The following is a 15846-nucleotide window of genomic DNA, read 5'->3' as shown; positions in this document are numbered from 1 at the left end:
ATGACTCTAAACAACTAAATCTAAATTACTCCAAATCATAAGAAATGTATCTCTAAATGATAAACATATCTTTAATTGCCACATTTTAGAATAAACACTTGTTTACAGTACAATTTCTTCTCTTCTAAATGTTTTATCCACACTGATTTAATTTAAGGAACCCTCTGTATGGAATGTAACCAAGAACAATGTGGATACACATCAGTTAGTGTCCAAAAGTCCAAGGAAAAAAGATACTTTCCCCATGCCATATCACAAAAAGATAAAAGACGTAACTTCATTTGTTAAGACCTTGGTTTAAAAAACTGTGTCAATGGTTGGTACTTGGGAAAAGCCATTTTACCATGAAGTGTACTGCCTGTAGTGCTTCAAAAGACAGGACATCAAAACCAACGAGCAAATACCACAGCCACAGGTTTTAAACAGTGATAAAACAAAATAGTCTCCTAAATACAAAGGAATTCAGTGGCATAAGCGTGTTTAAGTTGCTAGTCTGTAATCCCTGAAAATGTATGGTAACATTCTTACTTACATTAATTGACTCTATTTGTCCAAATTCTTCAAACAAATTAGTTAAATCTTGCTGTGTAGCCTTCTTGTCTACTTGACCTACCCAAAGAGTAGTACTGCAAACTGTCAAGAAATACAGCAATGTCAAACAAAATACTAGACTGTTAGCTTATAAAATATTCTATAGCACAGATATAAAAGGTTTTACAATTACACAGAAATCACTGATCAAAAAGCAAAAACAGTAAGTCTATTACTTACTTTATAGAGATCAAGTACATTGACAAAAATGTTACAAGGGTTAAAAGATACCAAACAGACATTTCAGTACAAGTGTTCATTCTTCTTGTTTTGTTTGCTTTTAAACAATAGTTGTTTTAAAATAAATGAAAAAATAAAATTATCTAAATTATTAGCTACAGTAAACCGCAGTAGAAATTACTCAGGGAGGAAAAAAAAATAATTTCTATTCCACATTCCATAAAAGACACAGCTCTAGGATTTAAAGTCAATTTTAACAAAGTAAGATTAAGTTCTAACTGGCTAGAATGTATTACAGAAGGAACTTAACTGCAGTATTATGCACTGCATTTTCACCTGAAAGAAATGGAAACTATACTTTTACTTCATCTTGGGGAACATCCCAGAAAGACGAAGCTGGCTGAGGCTCACAATTGAATTGAGGATGTCCATGATACTCCTGACTTGCCAATTTCATGAGCCCAGATCCCTACAATTGATCTCCCAAATGCCTACCTCCACCCCCTTGCCAAACACACTCACTGACATGAGAGCTAAAACTTCCTTCTCCAACTCGTCTCCTAGATATTACCTAATCTATGTGTGCAAATTCTGACAAACTCACAGCAGTTATTTCCACTTAACACAGTGTAATCTAAACCAGCAAGAGATTAGACCAATATTGGTGGTTTTCCTCAAATACCTTACTACCCTGAATAACTCACCCAGGATCTTAAAGGACCTAAGGTAGAACAAAACCAGACAACCTGGATCTCTTGGGCTTGCACTAACCTGAACGAAGGAAACATTCTTTCTCGATCATCCTCTTGACACATCACGCATCCTCCCTGTACTAATAATCTTGGTGCATCAAACTGGAAACCAGTGCTGTGCATTCCTCTCTCAACTGCCATTTTCAGTTACAGCAGTACTCAGCAGTACTGAAAAAGACTAGCTGTAAGTTTTCTCTTGGATAAAAACTTGTTCCTTACATGCTTGTAGATGGCCCTTTCTTTTTCCTCATTGTGTTAAGCTTTATGAAATGACTCTTCAGACCTCAGCAAGTGGTAACAGCTGCTGTCACTGAACAAATTTCATGACGTAGAAAGCCTGTAGGGTGAATTACCTGTTTATTTATTTATCCCCCAACAAAGTCTCCACACTTCACTTAGCCTTCTTAATATCTTCTTTCCATGAGCCAAGTCATTTCATAGGACCTCAACTGCTGCTAATGTTCATCAGATTTTAACATCCTTGCCTCCCAGCTCCCAACTATACTGATTATACCTCCCTGCTTTGCAGACTGCTGGGAGAAATCTACACCATAAAACTGATCTGCTGCTTTCCACGTGAAAAGCCAGAGAATTAAAAAAATATATACACCTAAACTGTAGTACAGTCCTGAGTTTTAAACCACCTTGGAATGATGTAAAATATCAATGTGAAGAGAACTGAAAGCTCCTTCCTTTGCAGAAATGAATTTTGAACTGCTTATCTTGTCAGATAGATAATATAGTTTAAGACACAAACACAAAACTACATCAGAAACTGTGTGTATCTAAACAAAGTTAAATTCTGGAACAGAAGTTTGTTACAAAAATAAAATAAGTACAATTATGCATCCCAAGATCCTCCTAAAAGCAGCAATGGGATATACCGATACAGTAGCAGACGACTACACCCAGTTTCACTGCTCCCAGTGCTTATCTCAAAATACATTCCCTCTGATTTAAAGCGACTGTGTGGAGAAAATTCTCCTTCTCCCTACTACCTTCCTCCTTTTTAGTAAGTAAATTCTCCGTAGAAATGACAGCAGCACCGTGCAGAAGCTGAAGTTCACTTGGTTTCTGGATACTTTCTTACAATACAACCATTATAGGCTGTCTTATGGCAGCGCATTCCACCTGATTTTGCTCCATGTTCCTGTGAAGAGCTATTTAAAAAGCACTCTAAAGGTTTAACAAAACCAGCCTCTGAGATACTCCAAGTGTCCAAAGTGTGTACCACATACTTAAATGTCTTGTCAGTGTACCAATTTTCAGATCAAGCGCTTATCTTCAGATGCCCCACAGAAGACAGTGTGCAGATAATATAAATAGAAAGCAGGCTGTAACTTAGGGACAGCCCCTGCTATTCTCTGTTCAGAAGTAAAATCACTGGTGCAACAGTATGAGTAAAATCATCAGTAGAACAGTATGATACTTGCTTTCCTCCAAGTTAAAATTATGTACCTAAGTTGTAAAAAACATCAGAAATGAAATATAGAAAAGAATATAGTTACTGTTTTGTAACAGTATCCAAGCTAAATCTTGTTCTTTCAACGAAAAACAAAGCCTTTTTTCCTTTAACACTACAGTATTAAAACAGTACGCAGCTGCCACTTACCACTTAGTGTTTTTGAGCGTATAGGAGGCAATCCTTTTTTCTGACGTTCTTTTTCCCTTTCCCTAGCCCTTCTTTCACTAGAATATGACCGAGATGACTTTCTCTTCCTTTCTCTTGATCTCGAGCGTGAACGTTTTCTGTGTTTACGCTTACGAGAACCAGACCGTGATCTAGACCTTCGTTTTCTTGGAGACCTACAAAAATACTTAATTTCAGTATGCTGAGTTAAAAAAAAAAAAAATCTGATTTAGTTGTCTTTTAACTACAAACTTTAAGCATGATACAGACACTTCTGTTACCTTCACTCAAACTGCTTAAGGAGATAAACTTCATGCCATTAGTGTGAGGAACAGAACATACACCTTGAGTTTAAAACAAAATAAACCACATCTTGAATGTTCTGTAACACTATCTATTTTTCTGGCACAGAAAACGTGTCCAGATGGTTAGTGTTAGTTATTTTTGTTACCTGAACAAGTATTAAAAAACTCTGAAGTAAATTATAGATAAGCAAAATGAACTGTCATACAGCAAGTCTGCATCTCACACACAAATGTTACGTGAACAATTTTTTTCATTGTCAAAAACTGCTCATGAAAATTCTCGAAAATACAAAACTGAGAATGATAATCACAAATTACAACTTTATTTCAGAAAATCTTCAACTACTTAATACAAGTTAATTATGAAACCTTGAACGAGATCTTGAACGAGTTCTTGATCTTGAGCGAACAGCTGATTTTTTTTCTTCTTGTTCAAAAATCTCTTCTTCAGGAACATCCTGTCCTTCATCTATATCCATGTCCTGAGATCAGACATAATAGATGTTCAATAACATTTAGTAAGTATACTCACAAATACATAAACTAGATGAAAGCGTATAACCATATTACTCATTTTGAGATTATCCTAATAAGTGTTTTCCTTTCAACTTCTGCAATCACATTTAAGAGTTTCACCTGTTGTTGAATATCCATTGAATCATCCACATTTGTTTCCACTTCTAAAAACTGCTGTTGACTACTCCCTTGTGATGGTGATGCAGAGTGCTCTGAACCAAAATTTCCTTCTTGATTCTCCTCAGGGCTTGCCTAAACAACAAATAATATCATAAAAAGCCTCAATTCAAAATGCTTACTGTCTCAAAATGTAACAGTACATGAAACAACTATATATCTTAAAATATATTTCAAATATATCTGAAAAACTATTGATCAGGTTTCTCTTATTTTCCCGCTTCCCATTTGTTTGAAAGGTGAATCCATTTTATTCCATTTTTTGTATCATCCTTAAATGCAAAACCTTTGAAATAGTTAATATTCCTGACTATACAAAAATGACTACATATTTGCTAATTCAAAAAAACCCAGAGTACACTTTGTTGCTCAGTTTGGCTGGCTGAGAGGATCCAATTCACACAGTTAAGAAGGAACCTTGGGTTGCCTCAAGCATCAGTTCTGAATTAATAATTTCTCAAGAAATATGCGACACTATTCTTTAGCTCAGATTCTTCAACAGAATAAGACATTTATTAGCCAAGAATTAAAGCCTGGTAGGGGAAGTTAAAGTTATCTGCAATCTCTATTCTGTCCTCTTGATGGTTCTGCAGCAGCAGCTTGCACACTGCTCGCTTTCCACACAGGAGCATAATCACTTCAGTGCTCACCACCTTTATGACAGCTAGCAAAAAACTTTTTCCCCCATTTAAAGAGAGGAACAACCAAAGCACAGTCAGTCTGTAACTCAGCTAAAGGTTACTCCTTCCTAAGAGAAGCAAAACATAAACCCCGCACATTAGTGGGTTGGTTTTTTTCCTGCTTTAAGTACTTCTTCCACTTACCCCATTTACTCTGAAAACTTCTGTTAGATGATCAGTTAGTGACAAAGACCTTCATTGTAAGAGAACTGTCAGTAACAAGACAATTTTTTGTCCTGGAGTATGATTTTTTTATCAGTGGAGAACACAATTATTATGACAGCCACAAGATGGAGTTCTTACTTTTGGAGGCTGCTGCTGCTCAAGAAGCTGTTGTCTGAGATGTTCTAAATTTTGTTGCTGTAGCTGTTCAGCTAGTTGGTGAAAAAGTGAGTTGTTCACAGATTCTGGCACTAAAGGTCTAAAATGAAATAATTTAAATTAGAAAAATATAACAGTTTTTCCTCTTGGTTTAAACAGTTAGTAAACAGGTCTTCACAACCATTTCAAGTTTAAATAAACATGTAAAATAATGAAGACAATTGTAGCTAGTTTGACCTTCTGTTATCATTATCGCATTAATGCTATCAATATAACTAACAAACCAAAGAATGGGCTAACCTCAAGATCAAGTCAACAAAACTTTTGGCACACAGACTTATATTAAATATTTTTAAAACATGTATGTTTCAGTAATTTTGTAAAGTGTCTTTTCTCTTCCTACTATTTTAATATGCTCTGAAAGAAACAACATTTTTCTTACTATTTAATCCTAATATTCAACTAATGTCAGGCAAATGTTAGCATTTTCCATAGAAACATAACTTGATCTTACAGTTGGGAAGTGGGAGTTTCCTTTTTAGGCTCTTCATTTTGTTCAGATTCTTCCCCAAAGTCAAACCTGTCCATCAGCTTCTAGGAGAAAGCGAAATAAGCATTACTGAGTACTCCTTATACGTCTCTCTATGTATTTACTTCTCAAAAGAAAACAGCTCTTACTTCTCAACTTAAAAAAAAAAAATAATAAATTTTGGCAATTAACCTGAATAGAAAATTAAATGTCATACCACTATTGCAACATTGCATACAGCTAATGCAACACTGAATGCATCAAATGCTGAATTTTGTTCATGGCTTTCTTGAGCTCTGGCTGCTGTTACAAGTACAACCACATGTTTTTTCCATAATAAATAACAGTTAGTTTGGAGTAAGGCTTAAATAAAGATTCATTTTAGGTAATAGTTCCTTTCATTAGGAGAAATTACTACGAAGAGGCCAATTATTCAATCATTTGGCAAACTGCTCTGCTCATATCAAGAGAAGGCCTACAGCTTTCTTACTTCACAAAGAATTGCTGTATTTTCACACACACATGCCATTTAGACAACATGAATTCCTTCAAATACACTGCTCCTTCAAAACAACTTCTCACACAGTCTGCAAAAAAAATATAATCAAAGCTAGCAGTTATCATGTAAGAGGAATAAGCCTCTAGATGGATAAAAAGAAAGGTATCTGACAGGGAAAAAGAAAAACTTGGATAAACTTCTTGTTTTAACTGTAAGAATGTCTACGCTGTAGTTCTGCTGAACCAAAAAAGTTTGTTTTCTTTATTAATTTTTAAACAGCCCAGAAGCATTTCAGTGGCATTTTACTTTCTTGAAAACAAAACTAAAGAACAAGCATGAAGAAACAGAACAAACAAATTATTAGTCACTGAGTAACTATTAATTGATAGAGCAGTGCTATCAAACCCGTGTCCATGCATCTTTATACCTTTGATTTTTTCTGAAAAAGCAGACTTAATGCTGTACTGAAAACTGCCATAACTTCTTCTCAAACCCTGATCTCAGAAGAAAAAACCAAGAGGATGAGAACACGGGACAGTCACTTCAAAATACCAAGGCAATAATGTCTTTGGTGGCCCATTTTCTTTCTCAGAATGTTCTACTTACTCTCAATTACTGGAGTCCAGCAAGAACAAAGCATAAGTAACTAAGAGAATGATCAATCAAGAATTTTTAGAATTATTTTCCCAATGAAATAACCAAATATACATGAAAGCAGGACTGAATCTATCTCTGAGAAAACATAACAGAAATACAGACCATCAAACTTAAGTGAGATGGGATACTAAAATCCAGAATAACTTTCATCATATATATCCAAGCCATTTAAAACAAGGTGGCCACCTTCTTTTTATATTTTTTTCATATTGGTAGAATATTTTCAAGTAAGTATCTGCAAAATTCTGCTGCTCTGAAAAAAACATGTATTTTAGAAAAACAACCAGTCTCATTGTAAAATACTATTAATCATCATGTATCTTCCATCATGACCAACTAGAAAGGAAGATAAAAGAATATGTTTAATTGTCTGAGAAAAGGAACAAGTGGAAAGTAGTCAACAATTTATCATATGCAAAAAGATTATTTAAACTGGGGCCAGAGAATATCAAAAGAACTTTCAACCAAGGTAGTCAAATGTGCAGTGTGATTTTTGTTTAAATTTGTTTTAAACAACATAGCAGATAAAAGGAAAAATCTTAACTGAAAGATCATGATTTTTAAATAAACTGTAACAGAATACTGTCTACAATAAAGCAATAGAAATTAAAAGAACTATGAGGATAGCTAGGTTAACCCACCACACACACACACACAAAGAACTTTCCATGAATGCTACACCTGTCACTTTATCTAAAAAGAGAACAAGTTCAGAAAAAGCAACAAAGGAATGATTAAAGACATGAAAAAAAGCTTTTTATTCCAAAGGAAACAAAATTCTTCTTAAGGATCAGCATATTCGCATATTCTCTTTCATAATTAAAAGGAGTAGTACATAAACATAAAGGAAGTGTTGATAAAAAAATAAATCTCTACCAGAACACAAGGATATATATGGTCATGTAGCAAGATCACGAAATACACACATTTGATGTTGACGAATGGAAGGACTTTTTCATGTAATGCATATTAATTTGTGCAACTTACTTCCACAAGATACTAGAGACTGAAGAGCTTGAAAACAAAGGATTGGAAGAACTGCCAAATTTATTAAAAATAGGGATTTTTTTAAAGAAGATGGACACTTAAGTATTCACCAGAAATATCTGCCTGCACTATTTATGTTATCCAATTTACCACTATTATATCAATGAATGAGAACCAAGCAGTTTTCTTTAGAGCATGATGCTTACTGTTTATTTATCACAAAAACTGTCTTTTTTTATGTCTGCCAACTCACAACTTTTGCCTTTTGGACACTGCCTACAAGCACGTAAGTATTTCTATACCCACACCATGGCCCCATCCTCCATTCTCTGAACTCTACTATAGGTCTGTTCAGTATCTTCTACAGAAACTACTCAATATTTCTAATTATTGCCTTCAGGAATTGCTAGATTCTCTAATTTTGCTGCTGCAGGTTTTTTTAAGATGGTAAGATGTTTTTTTCAGGATGGTAAGAATGCTTCGTCAATGTCCACCAGATGCCAGTACCCGTTCTGCCCATTCTTCATAAATCTTAGGATCACAGGGCAGTCCAGGTTGAAAGGGACCTCAGTAGGTCTCAGTCCAGCTTTCTGCTCAAAGTAAACTTATCTGTGCGCTCAGATTAGGTTACTCTGGGCTTGACCCAGCTGAGTCTTGGAAACATCTTAGCTTCCAACAACTGAGACTACATAATCTTTCCAAGCAATCTATTTCCAAGCAAACCATGACTGTCCTCATGGGAAAAAAGGTTTTCCTTATACCCACCCCAAAACCTTTTGTTTCAGTTTCTGTCTCTTGTCTATAGTCCTGCTGCTATGCTGTGCTGTGAAAAACCTGGCTTCATCTTCTTGCCAACCTTCCTGTAGGTGCCAGGGGGCCTTTGCCCCAGGCTGAACCAGCTCTGCTCCTTTAGAGGGCAAATGCTCCAGCCATGACCATTTTGGTGGTCCTCCACTAAACTCACTCCAGTCTGTCAATGTCTTTCCTGCACAGGGGCAGGGGTGGCAAAACTGGATGTGATACTCTAGATGCAGTCTAGAGTAGAGGGATGTCTAGATGGAACGATCATTTCCATCAATCACCTGGCTATACTCCTGGTCACACAGCTGAGATGCTGTTGGCCCTCTTTGTTGCCAGGGCACTCTGCTGGCTCAGCTCTGTTGATATAAGTATACTTGTGAACAACTTATTTTCTTATAGAGACTAGAACCCCAGAGATTAAGCAACTGTATGTCTGGTACTCAAAAAGTGTTAACAGTCTAGTGTTACTGTTCATTGTACTGTTCTGACACCTTGGGGTTTGATACTTGTATCTCTAACAGTACCGTCATCTGTAGTTGAGGCATTTTGTGTTAAATATAAAATTACTGTGAGCTCTCTAAAATGCACACAACTCAAGAACTTCAGAGTATCCTGGAAGATCACTAAAAAAGATCTAGATTTTCTGTCAGGAAGCAAAGCGTTCCCAAAACTTTTTCTCTTAAAAAGAATCTGGTTTGTAGTTTTTATTTTATTTGGCAATGCTATTTGGACTTTGTTACTAGTTAATTTGAAGCAGCTCAAGCCTGGCCCTGCACTGAGTACTCACTAGCAGCTGCAGCATACCTTTTGCTTTTGCTTAATCTAAATGAATCTACTTTATGCCTTCAAGATTGCTCTGCAATGTGAAATGACATGTGGTACACAAACCATCAGAAGTTTAACCTCAAAAGCTTGCTCCTGACTGAAACTAGAACACCGATGCAGATGCTTCCTATAGAAGTAAATAACGCCTTTGTAACACTTGCTTTATTAAGGCTGCCATGTCTAGTTAAAAAAAATTATATAATTAATTATATAATTAAATGGAAGTAGACTCTAATAAAATTCTGTCATTATGACTCACGGTCTTCAGCTATTGAGAAGTGGGACTCGGGTGGCAGGTGATACTGGTGCTGAGACACCATTAAAGAAAAATTATTATTCCCAAAACTTATCATTGCAAAAGTAAGATTGCCCATTAATACATAATATATTAATATGCACTTTTCTATAATAGCTAGATTGAGAAATCCTCAAACCTTGGGAAAAGGACACAATAGGTATGGTAGCACCAATGTTATATTTAAAAAAAAAAACCACCAGGAAATTTTAAAACAACATGCAAAGCAGCCTAAATAACCTTTGAGTAAAAGTTTCAACGGACTAACAATACATAATTAGTTCATTCATAGAGATGAAGTAGAACACTGAATAAGGAATTTGAGGTGTATTATAATCTAACACTACTTGTATAATGCAGAACTGATGTACAGATCACATACTATAAACACAACTCTTCCACAGCGTACAAGAACTACTCAACACTATATACCTAGTGAAAAATTGTAAATTATCACATTATCACAAGAATTCCTTCCACAACACTTACCTTCAAAATCTCATCACGTACATTGACTCTGCTGACAACTTTCACAAGACTGCAGCATGCTATTACTGGCATAAACTAACTAAATAGCTTCAGGCTGAACTCACTCAAGATATACAAACATCTCATCAGAATGCCAGTTCCTTCAATTTGCTCCAGGTAAGTTGACCAGCATTCAAGACAGCCATACCCACAAGTACAACTATCCATACAAGTGCTGGAATTGAAGTCTGCAGAATAAACCACAACAGAATGCTGTATTCTTAATTATGTTTTGTATCTAAATATTAAGGCAGTCCCTATTAATTGATGCATTCGTTCCCTGTGATTATACCCTACTCAAGTTGATGGTTACAGCTGTGATACAGCATTGAGTACAGGCCATTCTTTTCCTGACTTTTACAGCTGCATTATTTTCATTAGTAATGACAACTCTTTATTATTTCAGAGATTTGAGTTTAGCTCAATTCTAGAAACATAAGATAAACTGTCCTAAAACATTGGAACTTGACAAGTGCTGAGTCTGAACAGCCAACTGCCTGAAAAAGAGATTATCACGGTTAGGGGAAAAAAAATATAATTATGTTTTTTGCTTCTCTGACTTCCTTATTATTTATTCACTCCAGGACAATTCCTACAGAGATTATCTACTCACAAGCTGTTTCTTGCGAAGATAATAAAACAATACTTATGTTTTAATCTTTGAGTAGAAGTTCTTCCTTTTTTATGCTCCTGATACTATACTACTACTGTAATTGCCAGCATGGTTATTGCTACCTGGCATTCAACTATATCAGCCTTCTTAAATTCCTGTATTCTGGGCTGCTATTGTTTGGGGGGGGGGGGGGGGGGGGGGGGCTCTTTTTTGTTTGTTGTTTGTTTTTTTAAGATAGGCATATATGTTGCAGAACACACAAAGTTTCTTCACATACAGGGTTTGTTTTTTACACTTTGACATCCCTTAGAAAGTGTCACATGACTAGTTTTGACTACAGTCAAACTTATTTCTTCATTTACTACCATTTTGTGGCTAAAGACCTTAAGTTTTCTTAGTATCAATAATTTAAAGAAATTTCAAGTCCAATCACATTTTACTCTTCTGGGAAAACAACATATATAAATTTCTGCATGTGTCCCTTTCATTACCTTGTAAGGGATCATTTCCTATCTTGGATCAGGAACACAGGAAGGGAAAATACAAGACATGCTCAATTGTCACTGATGTGTTACAAAGGGTGAAAAAATATAGTAACAATAACTTAACTTTGCTACATCAAATTCATCTTCACACTTGATGGCCCTTACGGGTTCCTTCCAACTCAAAGATAGTCTATAAAATGCCATTTAGCCCTAAACTCATACAGGACTACTATTTCAATTTATACTACTCTCTAGACATTTTTAAATTTTCAAGATAGAGCACTTTATACTATATTCAAGTATTTTTAAAGTTTCTAAAGTTAAAAATCCGAAAGAAGATTCTTTCACTTACACATATTTTAACAATAAATATTTCTTCAAACTTCTATTATTCTACCTCTACCTTGTTAAAAGAGACACTCTGTTCCAGTGGATTAAGTGTGTTAGCAGCAGCAGCTGCAGCTGTAAGTTGTGCTGTGAGGGCCTGTAACTGAACGACAAGACCAGCATCCAGGGCTTGAAGTAGCGAAGGCTGAGGTTTCTGTTGCTGTATCTGCAGTGTCTGTATCAACTGCTGAAGCTGGAAGAGAAAAGATAAATGCATTAAAGAAGAAAAAAATTTTAAAAGGCAAAAACCAAACTAGTCTTTTCCCCTTGCAGTTAGGAAAAAAAAATCTTCAGGAATGCAGTATCATCTAACCTATGGCTATTATTTCATCTTAATTTGTTTTCTTTTATGGCAAATTTTGTTTCCCACTTACTGGCTAATTTGTTTTCTGTGGCTGATAAGACATGCAGATGCTTCTTCCTCCTAACTTGCTCTGACAAGTTGCATGATGACCAGTCACCACTCAGGATTTCCTGCTTTCTAGGGTTCCCCCTCTTCTGTTTCTCCAGTTTGATTCCTTCTGACCTGAAAAAAATCTGTTAGCTTCCTAAGGGCCCATCTATATTAGGAAAATATGTATGCTTTAACAACATTTGTGTAGAGAAAATATCTGCACTGTTGCAAGCTCCACTTTAAGATGATGCAACGTGCCTGTACGAAGAGCTTGCACTAGTGTCTCTGCATTAGTCACAAGGAAAACCTCCTCCTGAAACTCATGTTTGCTCTGACAGAATGCAAATCCCTTGCTATTTAACAAAACATAAAAAACTAATTAACCAGGAACTGCGAATGTAATTCGACTTCCTGCAATGGCACAGACTGGGCTCCGTACAGCACTGTCTTATGATAAAAATTGCCTAGATGCAGTGTTGAATCAGAAGCAGCAGCTCTAGTTCTGATTCAACAAAGAATAGGTAATGACAAAAGACGGATGTTAAAAAATGTTATTTAAAAATATTGTTGGGCGTTTCAAATATTATTTAAAAAAAGTTTTGGGTGTGGGGTGGTTGGTTTGTTTAAACAACTCCACCTGCAACCCAGGAGAGGTCTAGGATTATACCAGAATGATTACTAGGTATTAACTTCCAAAAGTGTGATGAATGGACCTAAAATGTTTCATCAGAGTAAAACAGATCACCCTTCTTCAAATCTAGAGGAGGAAATTAAAAATATAATTCTTCCATAGGGTTTTTTTTAGAATAAATGTACAATCCAATTGCCTGGTGTATCATTTGTTCCTTACTCCAACTTCCTAGTTATATATAATTTTTTTTAGAAGGAGCTGTCCCAATGACGAAATAAAAGGCTTTTTCCTGTGCAGATCTAGTCACCTGTTGAATACAGATGCTCCCATATAATTATACAGATTTACCTTATCACAAGGAAAAAATACTATTCCTATGGAAAGAAGTCCTCAAAGTACCATGGAATTACAGGAAACGGTCCTTTGTCTTCCATGAGGTATACCCCTGGAGTCTTACATTTGGGTATTTCTAGAAAAAAAGTTGAGCAAACCCAGGTAGTTCAAACTATGCTGATGTAAGTTCCCTGAGTAGTTTACATTCATATTCCACCTCCTCATGGGCTTCACCACTGAACAAGAGTTCAATCCCTCCCTTCTTGTAAGGGCTCATTAGAAACCCTGCATAAGCTGATTAGTTTGATCATCTTTTGCACAATGCATTGAAAATGTATGATCCTTTTTCAAGGTTGTTTTAGAGTTACCTTCTGATGATGTGAAACAACTCTTCCTATTCTTTAAGAACAGTTATACAGAGTCCTTATACAGCAGAGTCTCTGAAAAAGCTTCAGTTGTTCTACCTCAGCAAGAGTTTTCACCGACTATTGCAACAGGCAAAGCTGAAGAGCTCCCCCGCCCTCTTCTTGGCAGGATCCTTAGAATATGAGCAAATACAGCTGGTCCACCTTGTGCATGGCTCTAAGTAGGAAGTAATCAAACTGAAGGGGCAGAGGTAGAAGCCCTAGAGTGGCAAAATCCTGGGTGGTCACCAATCTAACTGTTTTCACATTCTTGTTGGTCACATCTTTCTTACTCTGCCCTCTCCTATGTCTAGACATTCAAGTTTACCTGCATGCATTTACACCCATTAAACACAATCTTAAGATGAAATCAAGGATTTTGGAGAATAGGAAGAAAAGAGATAGACAGGATGGAAGAGAATGTTGCAGTTCATCTATTGATCCTAGAGGTCTATATGTACATATTTATTGTGTACCCAGTCCGTCTCCACACTTCTGCTCAAGACCATCTTTTTCATCTCCCAAAAATCTGTTCTCTTCCTCATTTTACCATTTTGAAGCTAAATATCTGAATATTTCCTTGTGATCTGCTGTCTTTAAAACTCCAATGCCCTTCTCATCTTCATAACCTTTTTCTTTTGTTTCATCCGTTGTTCCTTTTTCCTCCAGAATACTTTCTAGGTAATAGTCTTTAAAATTACCTTACTGACTTCCCACATATTTCCCATTCTCACTTCACATCTCTTCCTCGTTTAAAAGTTATTCCACTACCTTATCTTTCCTTGACATTCCACAAGTATCCCACAAACTTATTTTGCTCTGCTTTTCAATGACCTATCGATTTCTTGCAGTGTAATCAGATGAAGATACTCCGTCCGCTTGAATTATGAGCAATTACAGACAGCTCTGCTTAGCTGAACACTGTAAAACAATCTCACTAAGTAAAGTCATTGTTATTGTCAGCATCAGCACTTCGTAACAGTTCACTGGTGACGACTGCTCCTCCATATCCATGGGATTTTTGTTTAGTACCCCAGCAGGTAAAACACGACATTTCTCAGTTCAAATAAAAATCACAATGTCAAAATTATGCTGGTGCCACAGTTCTCCCATAAGCTGAAAAACTATCATCCACATTTTTACAGAAAGCTGATTTTGTGCACTCAACTTATGTGGCTGTGGGTTAAGAGGACAAGCAGTTTAATGCACACTGCACATCAAACCACTTATTTGAGATTGAGCATGTAGAAACTGGGGAATACACTTCTAAGACCTTGTCTTTGAATGCTGCAAAATAACAACTGTATTTAGCTGATGAAAAGATAAAGAAAAGAATCAACACACACAATGCACTTCCAGAATGGATACATTCCCATTATGTAATTCTGTACAACGCTTAGATCCTTGGGGAATCCAGCAGAGAAATATGCTTAAACTGGCATTCTATTGTACACCTGTATCCATGAAACCTTAATGCTGCTCTTGATTTAGTCATTCGCAATACTACATAGAAAAGAAAAGTATGTACTACAGACCATCTTATCTGAAGTCACATTCTGTGATACTTTCAAGGAACAAACAAGGTTGGTTACAAAAAGTAACAGGAAGTTTTGGAAGTTTTAGTTTACCTGGAACTTACTTGTGATGAACCACCTCATGGGATAGTTAGCATGGATACCGGACACAAAACTAAGAGATACTCATAAAAGCAGTATTCCTTAAGTGTACCTTAAAGACAAAAGTATCAAACAGTGTAACTGTCTACAAAATATTTACCTGTTGGCCTTGAGGACTTTGTAAAATCTGTGCAACAGCAGCAAGGGTATCTGTATTAGCAATCTGAGATACCCAAGGATCAGGTAAACTCTGCACCACATTGGCTGGAGTAACTGGAGTCACAGGGGTTCCTAAAGAAGAGAAAACCCAATACATCAAAGTATTGTAACATACAAACTTAGAAATAGTGCTAGAGAAAAGAAAAATCCCAAAACAAAACAAAACCTGCTGTTACTAAATATTGAGAAAGCACTGTATTGACATCAGTTGAAACCATTTTTCTGACACACACACACAGAGCACACAGAAGTAACACAAAATTTCAACCTGCAGCAGCTGGATTCATGAGGATTGCTCATTTTGTAATTTTTTCTCAAGAGGAACATTGAGACTAAAACAGCAATGTGATAATTAGTTTCATACTATAATCCAGAAGAATCCTCTATCCCTGCAAATACTCCTGCTTTTAGCTCTGAAGTGGAGATATGCCAATGAATGCTACATGGAAATGACTAAATTACTATTTTAAAAGACAATTTGCATCACAATT

General features: G+C 36.0%; 1 protein-coding gene across 8 annotated transcripts in view; it reads right to left on the bottom strand.

Moving 5' to 3' along the window:
* The window catches only part of SCAF8 (SR-related CTD associated factor 8), a 167033-nt gene that overhangs the window by 118444 nt on the left and 32743 nt on the right, over positions 1-15846 (bottom strand). For 5 of the 8 annotated variants that reach the window (XM_040597454.1, XM_040597455.1, XM_040597453.1 and 2 more), the window contains exons 6-13: positions 15297-15427; positions 11775-11951; positions 5667-5746; positions 5135-5252; positions 4095-4226; positions 3828-3940; positions 3136-3329; positions 533-633 (exon numbers count right to left, since the gene is read on the bottom strand). In XM_040597454.1, coding sequence (XP_040453388.1) covers positions 533-633; positions 3136-3329; positions 3828-3940; positions 4095-4226; positions 5135-5252; positions 5667-5746; positions 11775-11951; positions 15297-15427 — 1046 coding nt within the window. Of the gene's footprint in view, positions 1-532; positions 634-3135; positions 3330-3827; positions 3941-4094; positions 4227-5134; positions 5253-5666; positions 5747-6171; positions 11750-11774; positions 11952-12132; positions 12262-15296; positions 15428-15846 lie in introns of those variants that run through there. The other 3 variants (XM_040597456.1, XM_040597461.1, XM_040597460.1) reach the window with 3 other exon arrangements.

Source organism: Falco naumanni, chromosome 6 (assembly GCF_017639655.2).
Source record: "Falco naumanni isolate bFalNau1 chromosome 6, bFalNau1.pat, whole genome shotgun sequence".
NCBI classification, from domain to species: domain Eukaryota; kingdom Metazoa; phylum Chordata; class Aves; order Falconiformes; family Falconidae; genus Falco; species Falco naumanni.
This window is presented reverse-complemented; position numbering and strand designations above follow the sequence as displayed.